Below are 23,788 nucleotides of genomic sequence, written 5' to 3'. Positions count from 1 at the left end.
GTGTTTGTTTGCAGATGTGTGTTCAATAGAGCTAACCGTGTCTGAAATATAGTGTGACAGTCTAGATTTAAGTAGCCATAGCCCTCCAGCTTCTCAGCTCTTAAACTCATCAACAATGACAGATGACAGACTGAGCAACCTGGGTGTTCTCAGCATTGAGGCTAGAAGATCAAAGTCACTGGACATGGACACATTTATTAAACTTTTTGGTACCAATCACCAAAACAGGCGAATTCATCTGATAAGATAGATGAACCCAGAATTTGTCTAATGGTCTTGTTTTTGTGTTGTTAAGGTTTGCTTGGTTTATGTTACAACTGTTTATGTACAATTTTCACAAGTTACACTATGAAGAAGCACCTTAACCCTTTAGTTATATTTGGTCTGGTGGCATTGCATTGGACTTTAAGTCTTGTCTTGTGGTCTTGGCCCTATGTGAAAGCATGTTGTAGCAGCAGAATGAGCAAAAGCAAGAACTAGCTACCTCTATTGCACTTTGTTACTATTATTAGAATCCTCTATTGTTCATGAGAGTTTAAAGGTTTACATTACATTACTTCATAGTATTTGTTTTTTGTTACAATAGTTTATATATATATAACGAATTGTATATAGGTTCTGTTAAATTGCTGCTTAAATGGGGTCAGCGCCGTCTACCATGGCCACCCCACACTAGCTTTGGGTCCCATCTTGGCCACCCCAGTAAAAATGTTCTGGATACGCCACTGCCAATTACAATAGCGATGGTCTCTATCATGTTTTTTGCCTGTCTACTATACTTTATACCAAACCTAGCTATGGTTTGGACATAACTTAAGTCTAAGGGTCCATGTCCTTTTGGCTAATTTAACTTATTAATACCAAACTGCTAAGACAGAATTTGCAGAAAGCGCTTAAGGAGAGGAGGGGATTGATAGAGGGCTGCTGGTCTACTGCTCTACTTCCGAGAGTCGTTTATTTACAGCACACCTGTAATATTTGATGAAACCCGGCAACATCGCGATGTTACAGCTCACAGTCATCAGCTGCTTTATGAGTTCACAGTTTATAACAGTCAGTGTAAGCAGTGGTTGATCTGTTACTACAAATGTTTCCCTTATTTAATACGTTTTAATGGGACAGACATTCTTTATAGCATATCATATACACGTATAAATACTGTAGCTTCTGCTGGTAGTTGAAGTCAAATATTTATCTCTTTTTTTTTGATTTCATGATAATTATTCCAGACGATTGTGTTTTATTCAATGTCCCGAAGGAAAACGGCCCAATTCAGTTAAATGGAGATGTCCCAGATTACTTCAGTTCAAGTGACACATTAAATCCTTGCTAAGATTTGTTTTCAAGAATCAGCCACATGCTTCACTTTCTTTCTTCTTCTGAATTGATTACTGCGGTTAAAATCAACCAGTGTTCTGGTGTACACAAACTTTTTCTCCTGCAAAATCAGGAAGAAGAGAAATGTTTTGCAGAACCGAATGAAGTTGTTTCCTCAAAGGTATTTTACCTTCATATGGTTGATGCAAAATACGTCAGGCATTTCCGCACGGGTGTGTCCTGCAGAGCTTTATGTAGGAACGCACATGTACGTCCATGCAAACTTAAAGTGTAGTGATTCAAGCGGGATCCTGTTTGTGTGAGCGCTGTTGGCGCTTGTGTTTTTAGAAGTTGGACCCCTCATCACTCAGAAGAGGCTTCCCGTCCCATAGCTCGGTGAACTGTATGGAAATACCTCATCCTCAAGCTATTACATCCCTGCAAGCTGCAAATACACCAAACAGATGTCATTTCCGCTCCTCGCAAGGCACGAGGGCTTATCAGGGGCCGATCTGCAATTTAATCTGTCAGCCGTATTTGGGGCTCAGTTTGACTCTCATGTAACTGGACTAATTGCCAAGGTCATTTCACCCGTCATTATCGGCCAACTTGAAACTGCAGCTGGGAGCAGGGAGTTGACAGCTGGAATGGACGTCTGATTTGGGACACTGTTAGCAGTGTAATTAGCAGAAGAAAAAAACATATCCTGACTCTCCACACTGACGGGGAGATTGGTGGTATTGTGTCCTGTTTTCTTCATTTACACGTTTCAGTGGGATCTTTACAGGGAACATCTGCGCTGGTTTATAGCTGAGCGAGCTGCAGGCTTCTAGGGATGGAAATGTCGATCAGGACTTAAAAATCTATCTGATCCTCCTTTTTTTTCTTTTTACTTACTCATTAAAATGTGTCTTAATATCATCAATGCTGCCATGACACTAGCATAAGCCTTAAGTCATGGTGCACGATATCAGCCAATGCTTGGGCTTATGGCTCTAGGCCAGGAACACCTGATCAACTTTAAACTCATGGTGCACCCTTTGGATTCCCTTGAGGACGTGAATCAAACTCAACGTTTAGAATGAGAATTTACCAAAAATAAAATAACTGTCCAGTAACTCATTTGGTGTTGTAAGCTTCAATTTTCTTAATCATGTCACTTGTCGTACACACCGTCATTTAGAGGAGGCAAAGAGAAGGTTCCCTTGCTGATGATTTTCTCACTATTCACGGATGTGGACGGCGGATGGACGGTTGAGGGGAGCCACAGTGGTGCTTGGAGAGTAATCCACACCATGTGTACTCTGGTGCTGCCGGAGCCTCAGGCCATCAGGCCACGGGAGCTGTGAGAGTGGAGGGCGTCTGCTGAGCTGAACCACTGGGAGTTGTCTCAGAAACGTTAAGATCAGGTCAAATGCACTTTTTAACCTTTTGTTGCTCTCCAGGCAGGCAATGAGTGTGACATTATTGCCCGCTAGCTGGCTATGCAAAAGCTAAATGTCAGAAGAGAGGTGGAGAACATTCCAATCGCTGGTTCCTGATGCCGCGCTGAAAACACTAAACCTCCAGATGTGCTGACTGCTCATACACATGTGCATGTAGGACTTACACATGCTGCCACTAGTGGACATTGTTAACAACAACTATTATGTTACAGCTATACAACATAAAACAACTTTTCAGTTGTGCTCACACCAAAGAAAAATATTATATTCTTTATCTCTGGAACAACTTGCACACTAATTTATTTGTAATGATTACGATGATTATTCTACACGTGCAATGCGGTATTGACATGAAATATGTCTTAAATATCTTAACCTGAAAAACGTATTTTGTAAAGTCTTTGCTGTAGGGGTATGACAGCATAACAAACGTGTGTGAAAGGACAAAACAACTGATCCAAATAGAGGCTGAAATTGATTTTTCTTCATATTAATAATGATCTTTGTGGTTCGGTGAGAAAGAACCAATGAGTACACATCACGTCACATGACTTTGACACACAGGCTGCTGCTCCTCTCATCGAGAGAAACAATTTTCTAAACCAGCAGTCTGGTTTTTTTTGCTGGTTTCTAATTGAATTAAAGAGTTACAAGGCATCTATTTATTTGGATAGCGCAGATATAAAAGATACATTCCGTCTTGGGTTTGAGGAAGCTTCACTCCCAAAATAGATATAGACCAACCGGTTGTTTGTGTGACAATGTTCTGTGAACATAGATGACTTACTTGGCATGGTTTGGCTCTCCAGGTCATCGTTTTTTTTTTTTTTAAATGTTTGTGTTTGTCCAGGAGATGGAAGCAGTGAGCTTCCATCTCCTGCAGCTCACTGACCATCATCTCAAGCAGGGCTTGGACTTTGGTCCTAGTCAGCCTCGGTTGGGACATTATCAGGAGAGCTTCCCTCAGATGCTCCACTGCTGAGCTGACAGAACAATATACAGTCCACGGAATAATTTATTACTTAAAATGTTATTTTTATCAGAACCCAGAGGAACTAAAAACTGAACTTAGATCTAACATATGTGATGCTAATCAATTGAAACAATGTTTGTCGAATGTATGTCTCAAGCTCCACCTGCTAACCCCGGACTTTACTGAATTATAAATGAGGGTGTTTCATGGGCCTTTTGACGTAATTGGATTCCACAAAGGGAATACCAAAAGAAAAATGCTAAAGATGTAGGGAATCTTTTTATAGAGCAAGCTTCCCCTTGTCCTCTGAAACAGTGATGATACCTCACTCTTTGTACGTGTGTGTCGGTTTGTGCGTGTGAACAAATGGCAAATTGTTAAGAAATAAATGCAGTAATTTACAATTAAAACACTGATATTCTGTGTAGTCTCATATTCACCTTCCATGTCCTAATATTCCACATCTACAGAGATGATCTGTGCATGCTGCACCACTCAGGTCATTAGAAAAATGAGAATAGTGAACATGTAAAACTACATCAGGTAGTAAGAATAACACTCAGTCTTTCCAAGGCTGTGTTGGATTAGATAAAAGGATTTTCAAATTATTCTGAGCAAATTGATAGCCTGAATTTGTCATATTGTTTTGTATGAAAGTAGAATATAGCTGACTGAAAATGAAGAGTAAGTAGATGAGGAGATGGCAAATATTACCTCCTATAATCTAAAATATACAAATGTATCCATGTATCATGTCTATTTAGCATTGATTAAAGCTGATTAGGGCAGGACATGTAATAGATAAAAGTGAATTTTCACCAAATCCATGACAAACTTATGAATAAAATCAACCCGATCAGAGTTAAAAGTGCCTGGCACCGTGCGCCCATTGTTAGGTCCTCTCCCTCTTTGACCTTCCCTCACATTAAGAAAGCATCTGATGATTTGGCTCAGCTCTCCTGCAAACACTGCTCTCTCTGTACACACACACACACACACACACACGTGCACGCCGTGACGTGCACGTTGACCCACGCGTCTGCAAACTTTGCTTCTTTGTGTCTTTGAGACAGCACAGATCACTTAATCAGCCGGGGCAGTTGCAGTCACATATTTATGCCAACAACAAGCGCTTTGGGGGGGGGGGGGGCATCGATTAATGGATTCATTGTTTCGCTTCCTGCTCGTTGTTGAATGCGCGCACAGTGTCGTGTCCGTTGCCTCCCCGTCAAGGCGTGCTCTCCATCTGTGTCCAGTGTGCGGATTAGAGGCTCGTTATCCTCTTAGCTCTAAATGGCCCCACGTTCCTGCTCCTCGTTGACCATCTCGACCGGGGTCTAAGACGCAGACGCGAGGGCGAGATTCACGCGTTAAAAAAAAAAAAAGAAGAAAAAAGATCGTGCCCAGTGTCGATTTGTTTAAGTCGTTGCGCATTACGCGCGAATCCCTCTCCATCGTCTTTGCGCGCGCCTGCTGGGACGCGGGAGCTGTCAGTCGCTCCGTTATTGTGTCCGTGTGTCCAATCCACTGATCTTTTGCAGACTGTAATCTTATCAGTGTCATCCCGTAGCTGCCTTGCCGTTTTTGACTGTCTTCGGATGGCATTTGGGCCACAAGCTGGATGAGGAATATTTTCTTATCAGAGAAAACTTTTATCAACAAAGGGGTTAGCTCCGTTTACAGGCACCGGAACGTCTGAGTGTGTGATAAAATGTCCATTTGACCGTTTTAAACTAGACCAGAAGAAGACATGGAATCTACATGTAAAGAGAGGAGTCTTTTATACTTACTTCTCTTTGCAATATGCACAGCCAGCGTTTGCTTTTGTGCAAGAAGATCAAATGCTCGGAGATCTGGTGAGTTTTTACCCCCTGACCTCTTTTTATTCTTTTGCTATGCTGATAAAGATCAAATAATAGTACCAATTCTAACATGTTTAAATATTGCGGATGGGGGCAGCATTAGCTTTTGCCATTTCTATTTGTATAATTAAACCAGTATTATAAAGCAAGCTTTTACACTGTTACATCACATTTGTACTATCAAATGACACTAATAATATTTTATCCAGGTGATTTGAAAAGCCCTTAACCTTCTCGAGCAAAAGGTGGAAAAACATGAACTTTAGTTTTAGAAAATACTCCATCATTATCATCACTTAATCTCTCCATCAATGAATTAAAGACATTTGTCCCCGGTCCCTTCATTGCAAGGTGCTTTTAGCCACTGATCAGCAGAACTGCACATGAACCATAATCTGTGAGCTACAAGTTGTCCACAGAAACGTTTCCATGGAGGGGCAGGGCACGACTTAGCAAAGAAAGGAGTTTTCTTTCTTAAAACATTGTTTCTGTTGATTATCAAAAAAATCCATTCATTATATGTAAATATGTGTCAGAGGAAGAAAGAGCAGATCAACAGCACACTCATCGGGTAGAAATCCCTGGATGTTCTCTTCTCATCACCACGGCTTCTTTGATTCTGTCACCAAGGGACACTTTTTCCATCCGCGTTTCCCTCTTTCCGTCACTTCCCTTCCTCTCGCTGTCTGTCTCTCTGGCCGTGTGTCATATTTCTCCAAAAGTCTTTCGGACCCACAGGCTCTATAACGCTCTAATATTGCATCTGTCTGTCAGAAAACTGCAGTTCTGTCGTTATGACTTCTAGGGACATTTGTGCTGTTTTTTTTTTTTCTTTTGTTTTGAGGCCTTTCACACTTTTTTTCAGAGGCAGCGCTCAATGTCAACGGGGCCCGATGTCCAGAGGAATCACATCGGCCTTTTAAACAACAAAACTGGTCGTGCTAGGAATGAGTTTGAATGACATCTCTCCCCAAGGTGGTCTTACCTTTTCAGGGTTTTGACAGCTTTCTCCCCGGTTAGAATAAGTGGTTGAATTATTTATGGAATCATTCAGTAGCTCTATACTTTCAGTGAGATACTTCTAGACGTATTAAATTGTCATGAAAATCATGCCTTTTTAAATGAAACCCTTTCTGTCCCGTCAGTCAGTGCAAAGAATAGTGTTTGGAAAAGGTAACCAATAAGGAGAAACTTGTTTTCCTTCTTAGGAGACAATATTTCACACTTCATCCCTTCTGAATTCAGTGTTCATACATCATTCCCCCGAGCCACGCTGAAGGGCACATGGGTCTTAAGGGTTACTTGACTCGGACCTGGAGCGTTGCTTCTACCTGACTGACTGAAAGTGGTGTTATCAGAGCAACAGAGCAGGTGTTTGTGTCTGAGAGAAGGTGTCTCCGTATTGGGCCATCGTTAATTAAGTGCGAGCAACAACGTCGAGCGCCTCCTTTAATCATTAGAGTGATATTAAAATGAAGTATTGAAATACCAACATAAATGCTGCTTCAAAGCTCTTGTCAACACAGCCAATGCCAGTTGAAACGAGGCCATATGACTGACGAAGTGAACTGCACACTGGGTATATTGGCTTCTCGCAGTTACGTTGAAATGGCCGTCGAGAAACGGCGGTCAAACTGTGAAACATGTTTAAAGCTATTGTAGAGGGTTTGTGTGTTTTTATTTTGATGGTCATCTCGTTTTACTTCCTGCCCCGCCCCCATTGGTCTCCCCTGTCCCTCGCTAAGCCTTCGCTCACCTGGTCCCACTTTCTCGGTAGTCGGTCACTATTTGCAGCGGCTCTGCTGCTCGTCACTTCCATGGGATCCACCACCTCCACGCTGAGCCGCTTTCTCCCTTCGCGCTCGTTGCCCGTGAGCTGCGCTTCTTAATAAATCATCCAAACTGCACCGCTCTGCTCGTCGCCACCAACGTGATGGAGTCCTTCCAGCCGTGTGACAGATTTAGGGAGCGGTCAGTCATTTCAGGGAAAAACGTCACAGAACTGCGAGAGTGGGCCCGATGGCTTGGAAGTGCGAGGTGTGCTGACAACGGGGGCCTGGTGTGGCCTTCTCCTTAGCAGTGGGCTCCGGTGCATTGTCACTTGCACCCTCATGCACCTGCATTCTGTGAGGTCAGCTCACCCGCACCTCCACCGGTCCGCACCCCTGGGGAGATGTGGATGATCAGGGAATTCAGCTGACATATTGAATTACCCGCTCGGATGGCAGAGCGGGGCTCGGGGATGGGTTTTAAAAAAAAAAAGAGAAATAGAAGCAGAATAGCTGTTGAAAGGATTCAGGAGGTCGGCATGGGAGGCAGAAGAAGGGAGACGCGAGATAAAAAGAACATTTGAAAAGAGCAGTGTTGTAGCTACATGAGATATCCATTTACAGAGATCTGCCTTGCTATATTAACCTTCTGCTTCTATATCCTAGTTTATAACAGAGTATTTATTATCCTAGTTTATACCAGAGTATTTGTGGTCTTGATGTGACTACATAAGATTCACACCTATTACTCTATAAGGGTCGTTATCTGTTCATTTTTCTTCATTAAAGCCAGGTAGTGTTGATGAGCAACACCTCCAGAGCTCGTTCTATTTTGTCTGTAAGAGGTTTTTTGTGCCATAGTCGAGCACTGGAGGTGCAATCACATCTTCTTGAAGTGTCAGACAAGCACCCATGATGCAACACTGGAATAATGACATTTGAAATCAGAGTTAGGTGATATTAGAGGCCAGCTCACTGGGCTGCAGGTTATGCTTTTTCAAAGGGTCCCCTTGTCATTCTTTAAAGACTAAAATGTCAAATACAGAGTAAGGTGTGTTCATATTCTCATTGAACATTTGGGATATTTGTTGAAACCTCATCAAGCTTTTTTTTGTCTAAAAATAACTTCTCAAGGACGAGGTTTGTTGTAGTTGTGCTCCATTGACACTTTTCGGCCAACTTTGACACGAGGAACAAGATGTGGGCGAGACATTAGTGTATTTGCATTGATGAACACATACCGTGAAACATTAATTCACAGCGTTCATTTAGAGTTGAGCTTAGAACCTAGAACCTGTGTAATGTAATTTTTGTCTTGTTCACCCTCAGTTTTGGTGGGTTTTTGGAGTCCACCAACACTACTTCAATGTGAAATATCTAGCTTCGCTGTATTCATCAGCTATTCCTTTGTATATCCTTCCTATTCCAGCTTTATCAGACTCCCCTACTGCTAAAGAAACTGCTAATGAGGGGTGAGCGAGAACTAGACTCACGGGCAAAAAAATACGCACTAAAGGATTGTAAAATACCGTCGAGCTGGGGCACAATAGGTCCATGATAATTACAAGACACACATTTACCACGTTAGAAAAGCTTTAAGCTTCGTCAAGTCTTGAATCTGTATGCTGTAGTCAATGTAAAATATTGAGTTGACATGCTTTTCCTATAATTCTGTAAATATTGCAGCGCTAAACTGCCATGTAAATACATCATTGGTGTCTGGTTCTGCAATCGTTTCACTGCTAAGAAACAAAGAGCTTAAAGCTGCAACCTGTCAGAGTGACACATTTCCTCACTTTCTTCCTCTACATCTTCTTTTGCCCTCGCTGATCATCTCTGTGTGTCTTGGTACAAACCAGATCGCCTGAGTCCTCCGCTAGACATCCAGCTGGAGACAGTCAACTGCACCGCCTTCAGTGTGCGATGGAAGATGCCCCGGCGACACGTCAGCACCATCACCGGATACAAGGTTCACTTTCAATTGCATCACAGAAGTATCCATACTAAATGTCATCTTTTCATTTCTATTTGAAACATCAGACCCGATGACACATCTAATGGGTTACTGGAGCACACAAACATATTTTCCATCTCCTCCGTTATTTAACATATTGTTCATGTTCTTCCGAAGGTGAGATGCTACATTTCGCATTAAGGTTCGCCAGCAGCCTGTCTGATGGCTTTCTTGGGACCACATTTAAAGAAATTCTAATGCAGCGCCAACCGGTTGGAAACAGAAAAACAAAAGGAGAATATCACTTATTATTAAACCTGCAGATAAAATAATAATCCCAAATTGATAGAAAGCTCTTCAAACTGGTGAACATATAAATTGCTGAATAGCCCTGTGCAAGCGGTCCCCACGTTTTCCCCCCCTGCTTTTAAAGTGCCCGTCAAACCCAATGTCCAGCGGGAGGGCCTTGAGGGCCAGATTGACACCAGTAAATGTCTGTTTTTTGATGGAAAACCTTTCACTGACAAATGTGTGGGTTTTATGGGGCAATATTTGCTGTGAAGGTCAAACATCTTTATTTTATTGTCTTGGGTATTTGTTTTGTTTTTTGCTGGGCTTTGGTCACTGAAGTGGGATTTGCTATTCTTGACAGAAATGTATTCTTACACGTAAATTGACTGGTATGCAAACACAGATTAGTACTGTACAAGTTCTACTTGGAACGTTTAGTTGCGCAAGCTTTTTGTTTTTCTCTTGCATGTTTTCTTATTGATTTAACATTTTGGAATGGCATATGAAGCCTTACCATAACCCAGTTTCATTACATTACCTTAGATTACATTACATTGTCATTTAGCAATAAGTGCATTTCAACCATAAGGATGCAAACTCCAAAGAACAAGAAACAACAAAGGGCAATTTCATTAAATAAGCCGACCTACAACTTGCTATAGAAGTACAATTTAAGTGCTACAATCTGTCACTACAGGAGTTTCCTCCTGTACTTTCCTACCTCCTTCCTACCACCCTTGCCTCCTCTCTTTTGTTTGTTTTGAGTCAAACATGAACACAGCGTGGATCAGTGTGAGTGTACTCTACTCATGACCATATGTCTGTACTAAGAGGATTAGTCGGGTCGCTTCCCTGCGACCTGTTGATACGCATGTGCGTTCATTTGGCCAATCACTTTAAAACTTCACAGATAATCCTGTTCCCTCATAGTACTTCCCTAAAAGGATGAAAGGAATTTGTCATTATAGAAACACAAATGGCTGCAATGATGAATCTGAGACCTTTACTCTCAACTTGAATTTGTGTGCGTTTTTTGACTGTGTGTATGTTTTTTTAGGTCTTCTACACAGAGATGAGGAATGGCCGTCCGATGGGTCCAGAGTCTTTGATGGAGGTGCCTCTCAGCTTGGACATGTTGACCACTGTGAGTACACTGACTTTTAACCGCGCTACTCTATGTTGGAAATCAGTGGTAAACACCCTAGAATATTTCCATTATAATCATCATGTGAACTTTAACCATCCAATTTTGTGAATAATGGAAATTTCAGCTGTTTGCTGCTGTTTGTTGATTCATTAGTGCAAAAGCAACCGTTATCCCTAAAAATAGGAAAGAAAACAACAACAAAAAAATGAGGCTGGCAATCTCAACCAATTTTTTACAGCCAACAAATTAAATGAGATGACAACAAACTGATCCTATCAATAAATATTATTTTAGTAGTCCAGGTCTCTCTTTTTTTATGGCTACTTGCACATGAGGAACTGGTGCATTGTTTTATTTCAAACATACGGAACATCTATAGCCTTAAAATATTTGGCGACATCAAAATAAATCATCAAATCATGACATCATCTTCTCGCTAACACTAAGTACTTCTGTTTTCTCAAAAGGGGCAATTTGATGGACAAGCAAGCTTTGTGAGTATCATTTAGCCTTTTTAAAAATAAATTAAAGCGGCTCAGTGCTTTCTTATCAGGCTCGACATCAATAGGTATTTACTTTCCACTTTAGTCATCTCCCCATTCTTCTCCCAACATCTCTCTCATCTGCTCTCTCCAAGGACGTGGACATCAGTAACCTTAAAGTAAACACCAAGTACCGAGTCACCGTTGGAGCGTATGGTTGGGCGGGGGAGGGCAGACCCAGCATGCCCAGAGACATCGGCACCGCCTCACATGGTAAGAATGTGTGAGTAGTAGGAATCCATTCTGCCGCTGTCATAGCTAGCGCAGTGTTGCCAATGTCTTTAACTCAATTACGTTTCTTTTTCTGTTCCACTAGACATGTGCATGCCCCCATCGCCCCCCACTCAGCCTGTTGTCATGGCTGTGTCTGACACAGAGCTGGCGTTGTCATGGCAGCAAGGAGAGAACGAGGGAAGTGCACCTGTCCTTCACTACCTGGTGGCTTATATCAGGTCCGTTATGGTGAACAACCCCCCAATAACAGTAGTCATTGAAGCTCAATGCTCATGAACCCTCACCAGGTCATTGTTGCTGCAAATACTCAGACCGGCCTCTATGTACAGGTCATTTGCACGGAATTACACCAAGGTCACACGTACAAATGTCATCTCCGTAGCCCGGGAGGAGACTTGCCAGGTGAAGAGTGGTTTGAAGGGGCCACTTCATAGAGGGAGAGAAAAGGCCTGAGTGAAAAGTCATGTTTCCGTAGCTGGCTGTGAGAGTAAAGCCGAGAGGCCGAAGGCTTTTTATCACCCTGTTCATTCTCTTAATTTTAAACCGCCTGTCTTTGGTCAAAACAATAAAAACAGAGTGAAGAAGGATTTTTTCCCCCAACAGTACTTCCATTTCTTCGATGCCTACACAGGGTGCTTGATGGCTGTTGTGGGGCCGAGTATTAACGTTTTAGTCACTATGCCAAGGTTTTAAAAGAATGCAATATGGAAAATTACGCTCAGTTGTAACACTGCACTCATTTAAATAAAGGTGTGAAATAAATAGTTTCAGGAAATACTCGTACTGGTTCACTTAGCTAAGCAACAAAACAGTAGGAGGAAGCTAGCCTAGATTTTCTAGAAGGTTTGGAAATATGCTTTCTAGCTTTAGTGGTGCGAACAGGCATCTTTTTTAGTGTTTCCCCTTCTGATCAGAAGCCTTCACACACATACATGAGGATTTGAAACGGTTCTTTACAGGCATTCACACGTGTACACACACACACACACACACACGCACATAAAGGACCTCTATTGTCTACATGGGTCTGGAGTCTGAGCTAAGTTGCATGGATTCTTGTTTCAAAATGAAATAGGCAGATACTATTTTAAAAGTACCCAATGAGAATTTAAAAGGAAGTAATAACACAAAAGAAGATACGGGAGGACACAAGCTTTGTCGTGCACAGTTAACATCCCTAGACTGAGCAAAGAGAGAGAGACAAAAAGCAAGAGACGGAGGCAGAGAAACTGTCACGTACTCTGACTGAGCAGACATGAATCAGAGTCTGTTTGTGCATGCACGGGCATTTTCAACACAAAAGGGCCATCTCAGAGCTAAATATTTCACCCCTTACTTCAAAAGAGGGCTGGCTGAAGAGAGACATTGATTGGTGGTGAAGATGACTCTATTCAATAGATAGTTGTGGCTCCAGGCGTCCAGAATTATCACATAAATATGGACTGGAGATGGAGGCTGGAGATGATAGCCAGAAAAAAATAGAGTTCAAGAGTTTATGATTGAGTTTTTTTCTCTCAACTTTTCAAAACTACGCTCTGATAAAAAGCAGAAAATACTTTTAAGACTTAAAGGGCCTCAAAAATACTAACATAGAAACATTGGAAAAAAAAGTGATTTTCTTTTTTTTTTTTCAAACAAGTTATTTGGCATTTTCTAAATTACCCGTTCCTGTGATGATATTCCTTTGGTACACCACCTCAAAATAAAAAGGTCACCTCAATTTGCTGTGCCAGAGAGCACATAAACACAGACACACACTGCACATCTGTATGGCGACACACCTGAATCCCTCTACAAAGTAAATACACGATCATCACATCCTACAAGCACAATATGCCCATAAATCAAATGACACTAGGATTGGCCAGTAGGTAGAAACCACAGTGCCCAAATTATTTCTCCTCTAATACAAACAGCGTGTGTCAGAACCGGGTCCCAGGTGTAGAGAAACCTTGTTGCATTTGTTGATTTAAGTAAAAATATCCTTCTACTAGCAAAAACGGTTTTATGTCTTTTCCTATTGTAGTTTGTTGTACATGACACTAAATATAGCTGAGTAAATAACATACTTTTTTACTCTTATTTCCTTTTCTTTCTTTCTTTCTCTTCCAAAGGCCAGAAATGGACACAGAGTGGACGTACATCCGTGAGCCCATTGAGACTAGCTCCATGGTTTTGAAGGGGTTATCGCCGGAAACCGAGTACCAGTTTGTTGTGAGGGCGGCCAACGTGCACGGAGTGAGCCCCCCCAGCCACGTCAACAGCCCCGTGCGCACTCTCGGTAAGGCTGAGCAACTGGGATGTGACAGCCGGGAAGGCTTAAGTCTCGTCTCCCTCGTTGTTCTCAAGTCAGTTTCAGTTTAGTTTCCACAATACACCCCGCGCGCAACTAAACAAGCTGTGTGCTCATTTGTTTCATTGACAAAGTTATTGTCACAAAAAAACCATTTTTCATGTTCAAATGTTTACTCAAATCTACTTTGGAATCATTCACTTTTTTCTCCCAGCATTGCGAACTAAAAAAACTTCCTTTTCTTCTACCTCATTCCTTAAAATTCATTTCTCTTTTTTGAGAAAGCGACAGCGTTTGAGTCCGAGCTTGAATGTGGGACAGCGCCTGTGTGTCAGTGGAGCCTCGTGTGATGCATGTGCCGAGCAACAGAACCATTTACTCTGGTATTTGTTACGTAGTCGGCTGCTGTGGGAGGGGGGGCGATCGGGCTTGATTGATATTAAAACACACCCTATTTCACACGGGTGTATAGCACAGATGTACACACATGCATTAATAGCAATGTCTTAATGAGCAGAGGGCTATTTAAATCGAATAATAATAATAATATTCTGCTCGTGTGAGTGTGTTTTGTGCCGATCAGGGTTCAGGACTGTGTACAGATGTATAGACTATTGAAAGCAAACAGCCATGTAGGCCCAATCTCCATGATCCAGGCCTTGTGTCTCTGCGACCTCCAGACCACACGGTTGACTGTAGGACGCCGTGTGGGCAGGCGGCTCCACGCCGGCTGTCAAATTGTCGTGAACTGCTCTGATTGAACCACGTCCTGCTCAGAGGTAGACGCTGAAAGACGGACATGAAAGGCAGGTAAACGTTCAAAAGTTACATGAAGCGGCGACAAATGAGCCAGTCAGAGCCCGGGGGGAGACGGACGGACAGACGGACGGAAGCCAAGAGGGAGGCCGGCGCGGATTCTTAGCAGGGGATAAAAGCGGGTTACGCCCGAGTCTCATCAGACAGGATTAACGACGGGATGCCAGACCCCTTCCGTGCCCATCCACGCGCCTGATGGATGCACATTCACAGACACACACACACACACACACACACAATGCACCACTGCTGGAGCAAACAGCAGGGGTGGGCCTGACTGACTGACATACTTTTCTTTTTGCTCTCTCTATGACTGTTCTTTGTGTGTGTGTGTGTGTGTGTGTGTGTGTGTGGTTGGACAGTGGGTGGTATGGACACACGACAGAAGATTAGATTGTTAAGGGCTTTTTTTTGGACATTCCCCCTCTGTACGCCAGCTCTCAGTGTTCAGGATTTACTGTCATTAGGCTGCGTTAATTAGCACTTTAAGTCTTGGCATCTATTCAGACTTAATAGTCAGGTTTCTGTCAGATCTTTGTTTTGTTTTAAGGGTTTGCTTTCCACAACTTAATACATTCCAATTTCCTCACCTGCCTAACAGCATGTCAAACGTGCAGTATTTGATATTGTGGGCGCGGAGGTGTGTGAAGGAGACAAAAGGTGGGGGATGAAGATGAAGCAACGTTGGCCTTCCATAGAACATGCACACTATGGCTTTTATTTTCATACTTTTTTAAGCTTAATTTAGAGCATCTTATGAGTCATTATATATGCTCTGTTTTTAAATTTATAGTCCTACATTGTTTGAATGAAGGGGATCACTAAGGCCTTTCTTTATCTCTATCGAAACAAGTGACATTGTATTCAACTAACTAATGAATGGAAATAATTGTCTTATAATTTGAAATCATATTCGTCTGTATTGCTATTGTGTAGCTATAGTGTCTTTTGAGCTGCCGCCGCGCATCGGGGCGAGCCCCGTTTCAGGTGGACCCGCTGGGCCGGAAGCTGTGGCTTCTATCCAACGTCTAGTTAATGTCGCCGCAGCCACAGGGGACCTCGGGAGTCACTTCATCTGTGCCCCTCGCCTGTGAATCGGACACCGTTGTTGCTTGTTGTCGGGGACCTTTTCATTGTCATTGTCATTTTGAGGTCTATTTGTGACGATGAATGTCCCTCGTGATGGCAACGTTTGCTTAACAATGTCGCAATCCTCATCTATCGGTTATATCCGCCCTTGTACTGAGCATCCGGTGTGTCTGTTGCCGTTCTGAACAGGCGCATGGGACGTTGGCAGTGGGGACTACGGCCGTTACGTCACAGATTCAAGGATCAAAGACGAAGATGGCTTCGACCTTGATGATTCTGATTACGATATCTTCATCGAAGAGGTGGGTTACTGCATACCGCAGAGGGACAGGAACACATTTTAAGCTTATTCCATCATCCTCTTTTCCAGTTGAAGCCATTCCCAGGTATCAATCAATCAAAGGACAAAAGGAAGTCCCAGCTCCGGTCCCGCCCTGATCCTCCGTCGGGTCGTAACGTTGTTTACCGGATGAACACCATGGCCCCCACCAACGTCACTGCCGCTCCAGCTTCCTCCACGACCTCGTCCATCTTACCAGATTTCCCAGATCTGATTTTCTCAACCACCTCAAAGCCCGGTGTCACTAATGACGGCACAACCGCTGCCCCACTGACCACTAACGGGTAAGATGTACCCCTCAATCTTACCTTGACTCCTGCTTGACTGAAGGAATTGGTTTTCCTTTGAGGAAATGTCACTACCTCGAGAGTAGTGACCTCTCAATTGGGCAAAGTCGTGCATTTACAGAAGTTTGCCCCTGGAGGAGGGAACAATTAAGGTTGACAAGAAGAAAATCACGAATGCGGTACCCCCCCCCCCCCCCCCCCCCCCCCGCATCCCGCTGATCCCGATTTTCATCACTAAACCCCACATCCTTCTAACTCCTCTGATCCACCTCAGTGTCACGATGTCCCCCCCCCCCACCACCACCACGTCCCCCTGGAAAGGCGAGGTTCCTCGCGTGTATGCCCGGACCTGCGACGACACCGTATGCCCCCCCGACAGCTTCTGTCTCAGCGACCACGGCGGCGGGGGCTCGCGCTGCCACTGTAACCTCGGACGAAGAGGGGACGCCTGCTCCGAGGGTGAGAGAAGCGTAGTTGGGTGTCACGTAACGTTTGTGTATCGCCATCTCCACAATTTATCAGCGTGTCACCCCTTTTCTCAGTGGTGCCGGTGAACTTTCCGAGGTTCTTTGGGTACTCTCACATGACCTTTGAACCCTTGAAAAACTCTTTCCAGACATTCCAGATCTCTTTCGAGTTCAAGGTAAAGCACCTTTGTTTCATCCCCACTTGCTTTTTGTCACTGGATAAGTTGAAACGTTTCAAACAGTCTCTCTGTGGCACAGGCAGAGTCTGACGAGGGTTTGTTGCTCTACTGCGGAGAGAATGAACATGGACGTGGAGACTTTACCTCTTTGGCTCTGGTGCGAGGCAAGCTTCACTACAGGTGAAGAGGACAGGGACTTTCTTATGGGTTTTGCACACAGGGATGTCAAGAGAAAAGGAGAACATGTGTGTTTTGTGTCGTTGGGAAAGGTTCACCCCTGACGTGTAATACATCCCCCTCAGGTTTGACTGTGGCACAGGAGCAGCTCAGATAGCCAGCGAGAGCCGCGTCGTGGTCGGTCAGTGGCACGCGGTCACCGTCTTCAGGGACGGCATGAGCGGCTGGCTGCGCGTGGACAACGACGCGCCCGTTTCAGGCCGCTCGCAGGTAACGGCGCCGCACGCACCTCATAACACAACGTGATGCTTGGATGTGGCTTTATCAAAGAATAGTAGTTTTGATAATTGTGGCTCGTGTGCATTTTGTGGCACATCACTGCACGTTTCCTTCTCTGCACTCCCCCCAGGGCCAGTACACCAAGATCACTTTTCGCTCGCCGCTGTATGTGGGTGGATCCCCGAGTGCTCATTGGCTGGTCAAGGCGACGGGGACAAGTCGTGGCTTCCTTGGCTGCATTCAGAGTCTGACCATCAACAACAAGGCGACTGACATCCGCCCTTGGCCTCTGGGCAGAGCTCTGAGTGGAGCTGATATAGGTGCGCAATCAGTGTTACTGTTTTTAGGCTTCCTTCGGCATGTTACCCACAATGCACTGGTTCTCTTTTTTTTTACTCAGGCAAGTGGTTTAGGAGCAGTTAACGCACTGTAGAAGGAAACTATTTTATTTTAGTTCCTTCCTATGTGATTAATATTATAAAGTAAACAGGCTCCATTTGGTTTTGGAGGTTTGTTGTTGTTTCCTCTCACTCTTTCAAAGAAATTCAAATCACAGAAAAAATACAATAAAAATAGCAAACCCTCTTGATTGGTGCAAATACTTTCTCTAATACCATTATCTTCGGTCAATTTATACGCCAAGTTATGGTGTGAGAACATTAATAGAAATAAATAAAGTACCAAAACACATGCATACGCTGAGTGTCTGGTTCATAATCACCGAATATTCCTTCGCCACAAGGTGAGTGCAGCGACAGCATGTGTGACCTGGTCAGCTGCGCCAACGGAGGAGTCTGCTTTGCAAACCGGGCCGATGGCTTCCTCTGCCTGTGCCCGCTCGGCTTCAGGGGAGCACTGTGTGAGGAGAGTAAGTCGTTCTCTACTTTCAGTTTCACTTCAGTTCAATGCGTGAATGAAGGATAATCGGACGGGGGGGGGATCATTTAGTCTCATGCAGATGCAGAGGGGTTCATTGTAAGTCAGACCAGCTTTTCTAACAAAATGCGACCTCGCCCCCTTCTCTTCCCTCCTCGCCTCGTCCCTCCTCATCATCTTCCTCCTCTTCACTCCATCATCTGAAACGCTCACGCCTCATCTTTTCCGGCTTGGCCCAAGTCCTCCTTCCGTCATTGACTCCCGCTCTTCTGTCTTCTCTCCTCAGCTTTCTCCCTGTCCTCGCCTCTCTTCAACGAGACTGTGTTTTCGTACGCTGTCATCCCTTGGCCTCAGTCCTCTCAGAGTTATCTGTCCTTCATGGAGTTCGAGCTGACGTTTCAGCCACTGAAGCCCGACGGGACACTGCTGTACACTGAGGACGCGGGCAGCGGAGACTTTCTGGCTATCAACCTCGTGGATGGATATGTAGAGTTCAGATTCGACTGCGGATCTGGAGGAGCTACAATAAGGTGTTAAATCTCTCTCATGCACTCTCTCTGCCTCCTTTACTACTTTCTGATTTTATATTTTACACGGACGGCCTTTAACGTGTGTGATGATCTGTGCTACAGGAGTGACGAGAAGATCAGTCTGGAAACATGGCACGAGCTGAGGGTGTCTCGCACAGCAAAGAGTGGCATCCTTCAGGTGGATAGTCAGAGAACAATGGAAGGAATCGCTGAGGTATTTCTGAGGTTTTTCTCTGTTGTATCCAGCTGCAATATGTCTCAAGAAGGCAGAAAGATGAACAAACTCACCAACTTTGTACAGGGACATGTTCTGCGGGGCTGCGTATTTGCAAATTTGGCAGATGCAAAGCAACATACTGGAGCTGTCTCATTGGAGACATGCAAATCGCCTTTGCCTTGCAAGAAATGTCCGCCTCTGGTACCTGCTTTAATAATTTTATCTATTCCTTTGCAAAGGTGCCACTGTAAACACATTAAAATCCCAGTTGGACTTTGTCTTGCTTATACACCACACTGTACTATTACTATTCTGGCTTTTTTCATTTATTAATCTGTGTTGAAGCCTCTTTCCCTGTTTCCATCAATATATAATGTATAATGCATATTCTGGTCATATGGGCAGTCACTTTTATAAATTATCTTTCACCATGAGATGCTGCATGCTTTTTTTCGACTATTACACTCATGCCTTCTTCATCAGGAGCCCTGATGTCTGGTCGGAGCATTAAAAAAATGAATCCCTTCTCTTTCTTCATTGGTGCTTGAACTGATTGTGTACATAAATACCCATTTCTGTTATGTAGTTACTCTGTTGATGGCCTCTAGGTGAACTAGATCTAATTTATATCTTTCTGTTTGATTAACTATCAAGGGAGCTTTCACTCAGATCAACTGCAGCTCACCTCTTTATATTGGTGGAGTACCAGAATATGATAAAACCAAGAGGACAGCGACCGTGATAAAGCCCTTCACAGGAATTATCCAGAAGGTATTACCCTTTTTTTTATCAATTTTTTTTCAATTGGCAATACAATTAGTTTGTCATTCATTCCAACTCCATCACACTGGCAACAGGTCAACAGAAGAAAAATATGTATTTTTAGGTTTTTAGGTAGACTTGGTTATTGATGCATGTATCATCTTCTTCAGAAATTCTGACCGAAGTGTATGATCTTCATGCTTCATGCCCTTTCTTTCCTCCTCGCCTCCCTTCTTCTTGCATTGACAGCTGATTCTAAACGACCGAACTGTGCCGATAACAACTGGCTCTGCGGGTGGATTTAATTTAGCAAATTCAGCTCATCCATGTGTAGAAAGTCCCTGTGCCAACGGAGGGACTTGCAGGCCAAAGTGGGACAGCTATGAGTGTGACTGCCCCCTAGGGTATGATGGGAGGCACTGCCAGAAAGGTCAGTTGGACAGTTTTTTTTTTTTACTATTTGTTATTTTTAGCACAGTAACATGTTTGGGGTGTTTTTCATTCAGTGTTCCTGGTAAACATCCAGAATAAGTGCAGCGTTTTGTCGAATTCAAACATTTGCCAGCACATCCCAAAGGTTAGTAGGACACGAGTCCAGAGAAGAACTTCCAGTTCACAGTCTGGTGTTTTGTGCTTTGGGAGCATCGGACATATAAAATCACATGATTACATATTAGTATCAATGAGTGGTTTACACACAGCAAAATATGGGGTTTTATTGTTGCCCTATGCATGCATTACATATTCATTTTACACTATATATTTTTATGGCACACTCGGTTTTTTGCATCATGTAAATAGAACAGACAGAAATGGCAATTTCAATCAATTGTATAGAAATTAATGATATTTTTGTTTGTGTGTAAATTGTGACTTTAACCATGATTAAATGTGATTTCTCTGTGATCATATAATTTAATACAAAAAGATGCATTGGAGACCCTCATCCCTTCCTCTTATCTATGCCTTCTCTGTTTTAATGCTTTCGCTGCACAGAGTGTGGGAATTACTGTTTGAACAGTAAGTTTTCTTTGACGAGTCCCAGATTCAGTAAATACTTGAGGACGCTGACACCTTGTGACGCTGTGAAGTAAATACAACGTTTTTTTCTTCCAAGCTGTGACTGAAGCCATTGAGATCCCGCAGTTCATTGGTCGAAGTTACCTGACATATGACAACAGAGACATCTTGAAAAGGTCTGTAGTTTAATGGATGGGAAGCTGGGTTTCTAATGTATTTAGATACAAAAAATTCAAATGTTGTGTTAATCACGTTTGCAAGTAAATTTGTCATTATTTCTCAGGGTGTCTGGCTCCAGGACCAATCTTTTCATGCGTTTTAAGAGCACAGCCAAGGACGGCCTGTTGCTATGGCGAGGAGACAGTCCAATGAGACCCAACAGCGACTTCCTGTCTATGGGACTTCAGGATGGCGCGCTGATCTTCAGGTAAGTGCATAAAACAGTAGGAAAAAAAACCTTCTACGTGCATCTACTTATTACTTATTACATAGAAATGTTTTCTCTGTCCTCCTGCAAGCAGGAAAAGGTCAGATTTTAGCAAGAGAAGAAAGTTTAGTGTAAGACCAGGATGAGGATGATGGGGAGAGACGCTGATCCCACCGGAGGGCAGGGAGAGCTAAGCACCCAGCACAGGCACAGCTAAAAAAAGACCTCAAGTCTTTGTCAGGACCGTGACCTGGAGAAGAACCAGGATGTATCTGGGCAGTGCTGCACAAACGTGAACTCAGCTTCGCTCCCTGCGTGTGTTTCCGTGTTGTTGTGCAGTTACAACCTCGGCAGCGGTACGGCTCACGTCGCTGTCAACGGGACCTTTACCGATGGAAAGTGGCACAGAGTCAAAGCTGTGAGGTGAGCTCGAACAATTAAAAAAAAAATCCTGTCAAATAGAAACTGGTCATCACAACATCTGCGTCACCAGCAACACGGATAGTAAAGTGCTTTGTTGGTTGTGACCACTCGCAGAACAAGCGCACATATCGTTGACGTTAACAGATTGGCGAGTCTTCAATCGTAACAGTAAAGAATGAGATAAACAGTGAGTTAAAAAAATCAATGGGTGTCTCCCCCAATGGTCGACACCTTACACATAACTCTACGATATCATGTCAATGTAAATATACAAATATGCACGACAACAGCTTTAGGTCGAAGTAGCTTGCTGTTTGGTCAACGACACTCGAGAGACAGATTAACTTTCATTCAGCTAATCAAAAGAAGGCATTTTAAGGGCTTCAGATATAGTTTGCATCACGTTTTTTTTTATTTTTTTATATACTAATAAGTGACCTCATTATCTGTTTAGGGACGGACCGTCGGGGAAGCTGACAGTGGATGACTATGGAGCAAAGACGGGCCGGTCACCTGGAAAGATGAGACAACTCAATATCAACGGCCCCTTATACGTCGGTACGTCTGCGTTTACCTCTCACAGCGCCACAAAGGGCTGCATGCGCTTCGTAAGTCGAGCAGTGGTACTTCACATCCGTGTGTCTCCCCTTCCAAAGGTGGCATGAGAGAGATCGCTCTGCACACGAACAGGCAGTACATGGGAGGCCTGGTGGGCTGCGTGTCCCACTTCACACTCTCCACCGATTATCACTTGGCGCTGGTGGAGGACGCCGCCGACGGCAAGAACATCAACACCTGCTCCAACTAGCAGGAGGCCTCAGCGCGCGGTGCTGCGTTTTTCAGGGACATTTTCCACCTCCACCGGCGGATCTGTCATCTTGAAACTGGCTAAAACACTATAACAAATTGGCCTTTCTGTTCAGGTGGTATAAAGGTAACGACAACGTTTCTTTGAGTCACGAGGGGACTAAAGTGGCTCCTGTTTTCAAACCACCTTTACCCTGACAAGTTGTACGTTTTCATTTAAACATTCACAACTTGCTGATGAATTGCTCTTTTAAAACCCAGAGGATATTACAAAGTACTCTGTGAGCTTAAGCGTTTTGGGTTATGAAGGTCTTTGAAGGACTATTTCTTATTTTTCATGGGATGATTACTGTCGTATCTTTTTTTTTTTTTTTTTACTGCAAATCCTTATTTGATTGCTGGAAGAACCGAGTGATCCGCGGGAGCAAGAGTCATCGCAAGTTGTTCAGCAGCCGGACGTAGAGCAGCTAGCAGAAATGTACTTCTTCGTAGAGGGTTTTTGGTTGTTTCGATGCACTCGTACTATTGTTTGTGGCGTATTATCAGTCCGTAGACTACATTTTACTTCTTTAAAGTGCAATGCTGTCAGTTTTTTTTTTTTTTTTTTTTTTAAGGGTGCTAATTTTGAAGGGTAAAGAGATGTCAGCTGCACACAATCCATGTTTCTGTATACACAGCCAAAATCCTGGAGATATTGTGCTTGACAGTTAAATCACAGCCTTGTTTTCACACCTGAGAAAATTGATGATCTCTTATTTAAACATTTGCGATGCCAGATTGTTCATTTGGTTGCAACGGTTAAGCTGCTTCAAATCGACGTCCAGCTATTCTGCATTTTTTCTAATAAATCTTGCTTAACTTAATTGTTGTTTCCCCCAAAAGATTGGCGACATTGTCAAAATAGGATCAGGAGCATTACACCGTGTAAGTTTTAGCTCTAAACATATGGCATAATAAATTGTCAGTTATTACACTAATTTACTTCTTGAATTTATTTTGAGACGAATGAAAGAAAGCAATTGGTTGTTGTTGACAGAGAGTGAGTGACAAGCAGCCACTGTACAAAACGTAACACGCGTTTGGTGTTTGTCAAACAGCTGCCCGCCGTAGACTGAAGGAAGATGTTGGTGCAGCTGCATCCGTGACGCCGTCACGTGTCGGCGACGTCAGATAATCCAGGATCCTGCAAAGGGACTGACCCGGGTAGAGTTAAACCGGGATGAGCAGGAGGCATCACGGCTGAGGGTGCTCATCTCAAAACACAG

General features: G+C 43.5%; 1 protein-coding gene across 1 annotated transcript; it reads left to right on the top strand.

The window, feature by feature from the left end:
- The first annotated feature begins 4,962 nt into the window (after positions 1 to 4,962).
- On the top strand, positions 4,963 to 23,476 carry LOC119225643 (pikachurin). The gene is made up of 25 exons (XM_037483653.2): positions 4,963 to 5,591; positions 9,226 to 9,335; positions 10,669 to 10,755; positions 11,226 to 11,252; positions 11,396 to 11,513; positions 11,617 to 11,752; positions 13,649 to 13,815; positions 15,922 to 16,034; positions 16,103 to 16,356; positions 16,634 to 16,818; positions 16,902 to 17,002; positions 17,085 to 17,185; positions 17,308 to 17,452; positions 17,592 to 17,781; positions 18,204 to 18,329; positions 18,624 to 18,867; positions 18,970 to 19,081; positions 19,739 to 19,855; positions 20,096 to 20,276; positions 20,843 to 20,866; positions 20,964 to 21,042; positions 21,150 to 21,293; positions 21,633 to 21,716; positions 22,171 to 22,274; positions 22,373 to 23,476. The coding sequence occupies exons 1-25, from the start codon at positions 5,486 to 5,488 to the stop codon at positions 22,522 to 22,524; spliced, it is 3,207 nt and encodes a 1,068-aa protein (XP_037339550.2). The 5' UTR covers positions 4,963 to 5,485; the 3' UTR covers positions 22,525 to 23,476.
- Positions 23,477 to 23,788: the final 312 nt, after the last annotated feature.

Source organism: Pungitius pungitius, chromosome 5 (assembly GCF_949316345.1).
Source record: "Pungitius pungitius chromosome 5, fPunPun2.1, whole genome shotgun sequence".
Taxonomy (NCBI): domain Eukaryota; kingdom Metazoa; phylum Chordata; class Actinopteri; order Perciformes; family Gasterosteidae; genus Pungitius; species Pungitius pungitius.
This window is presented reverse-complemented; position numbering and strand designations above follow the sequence as displayed.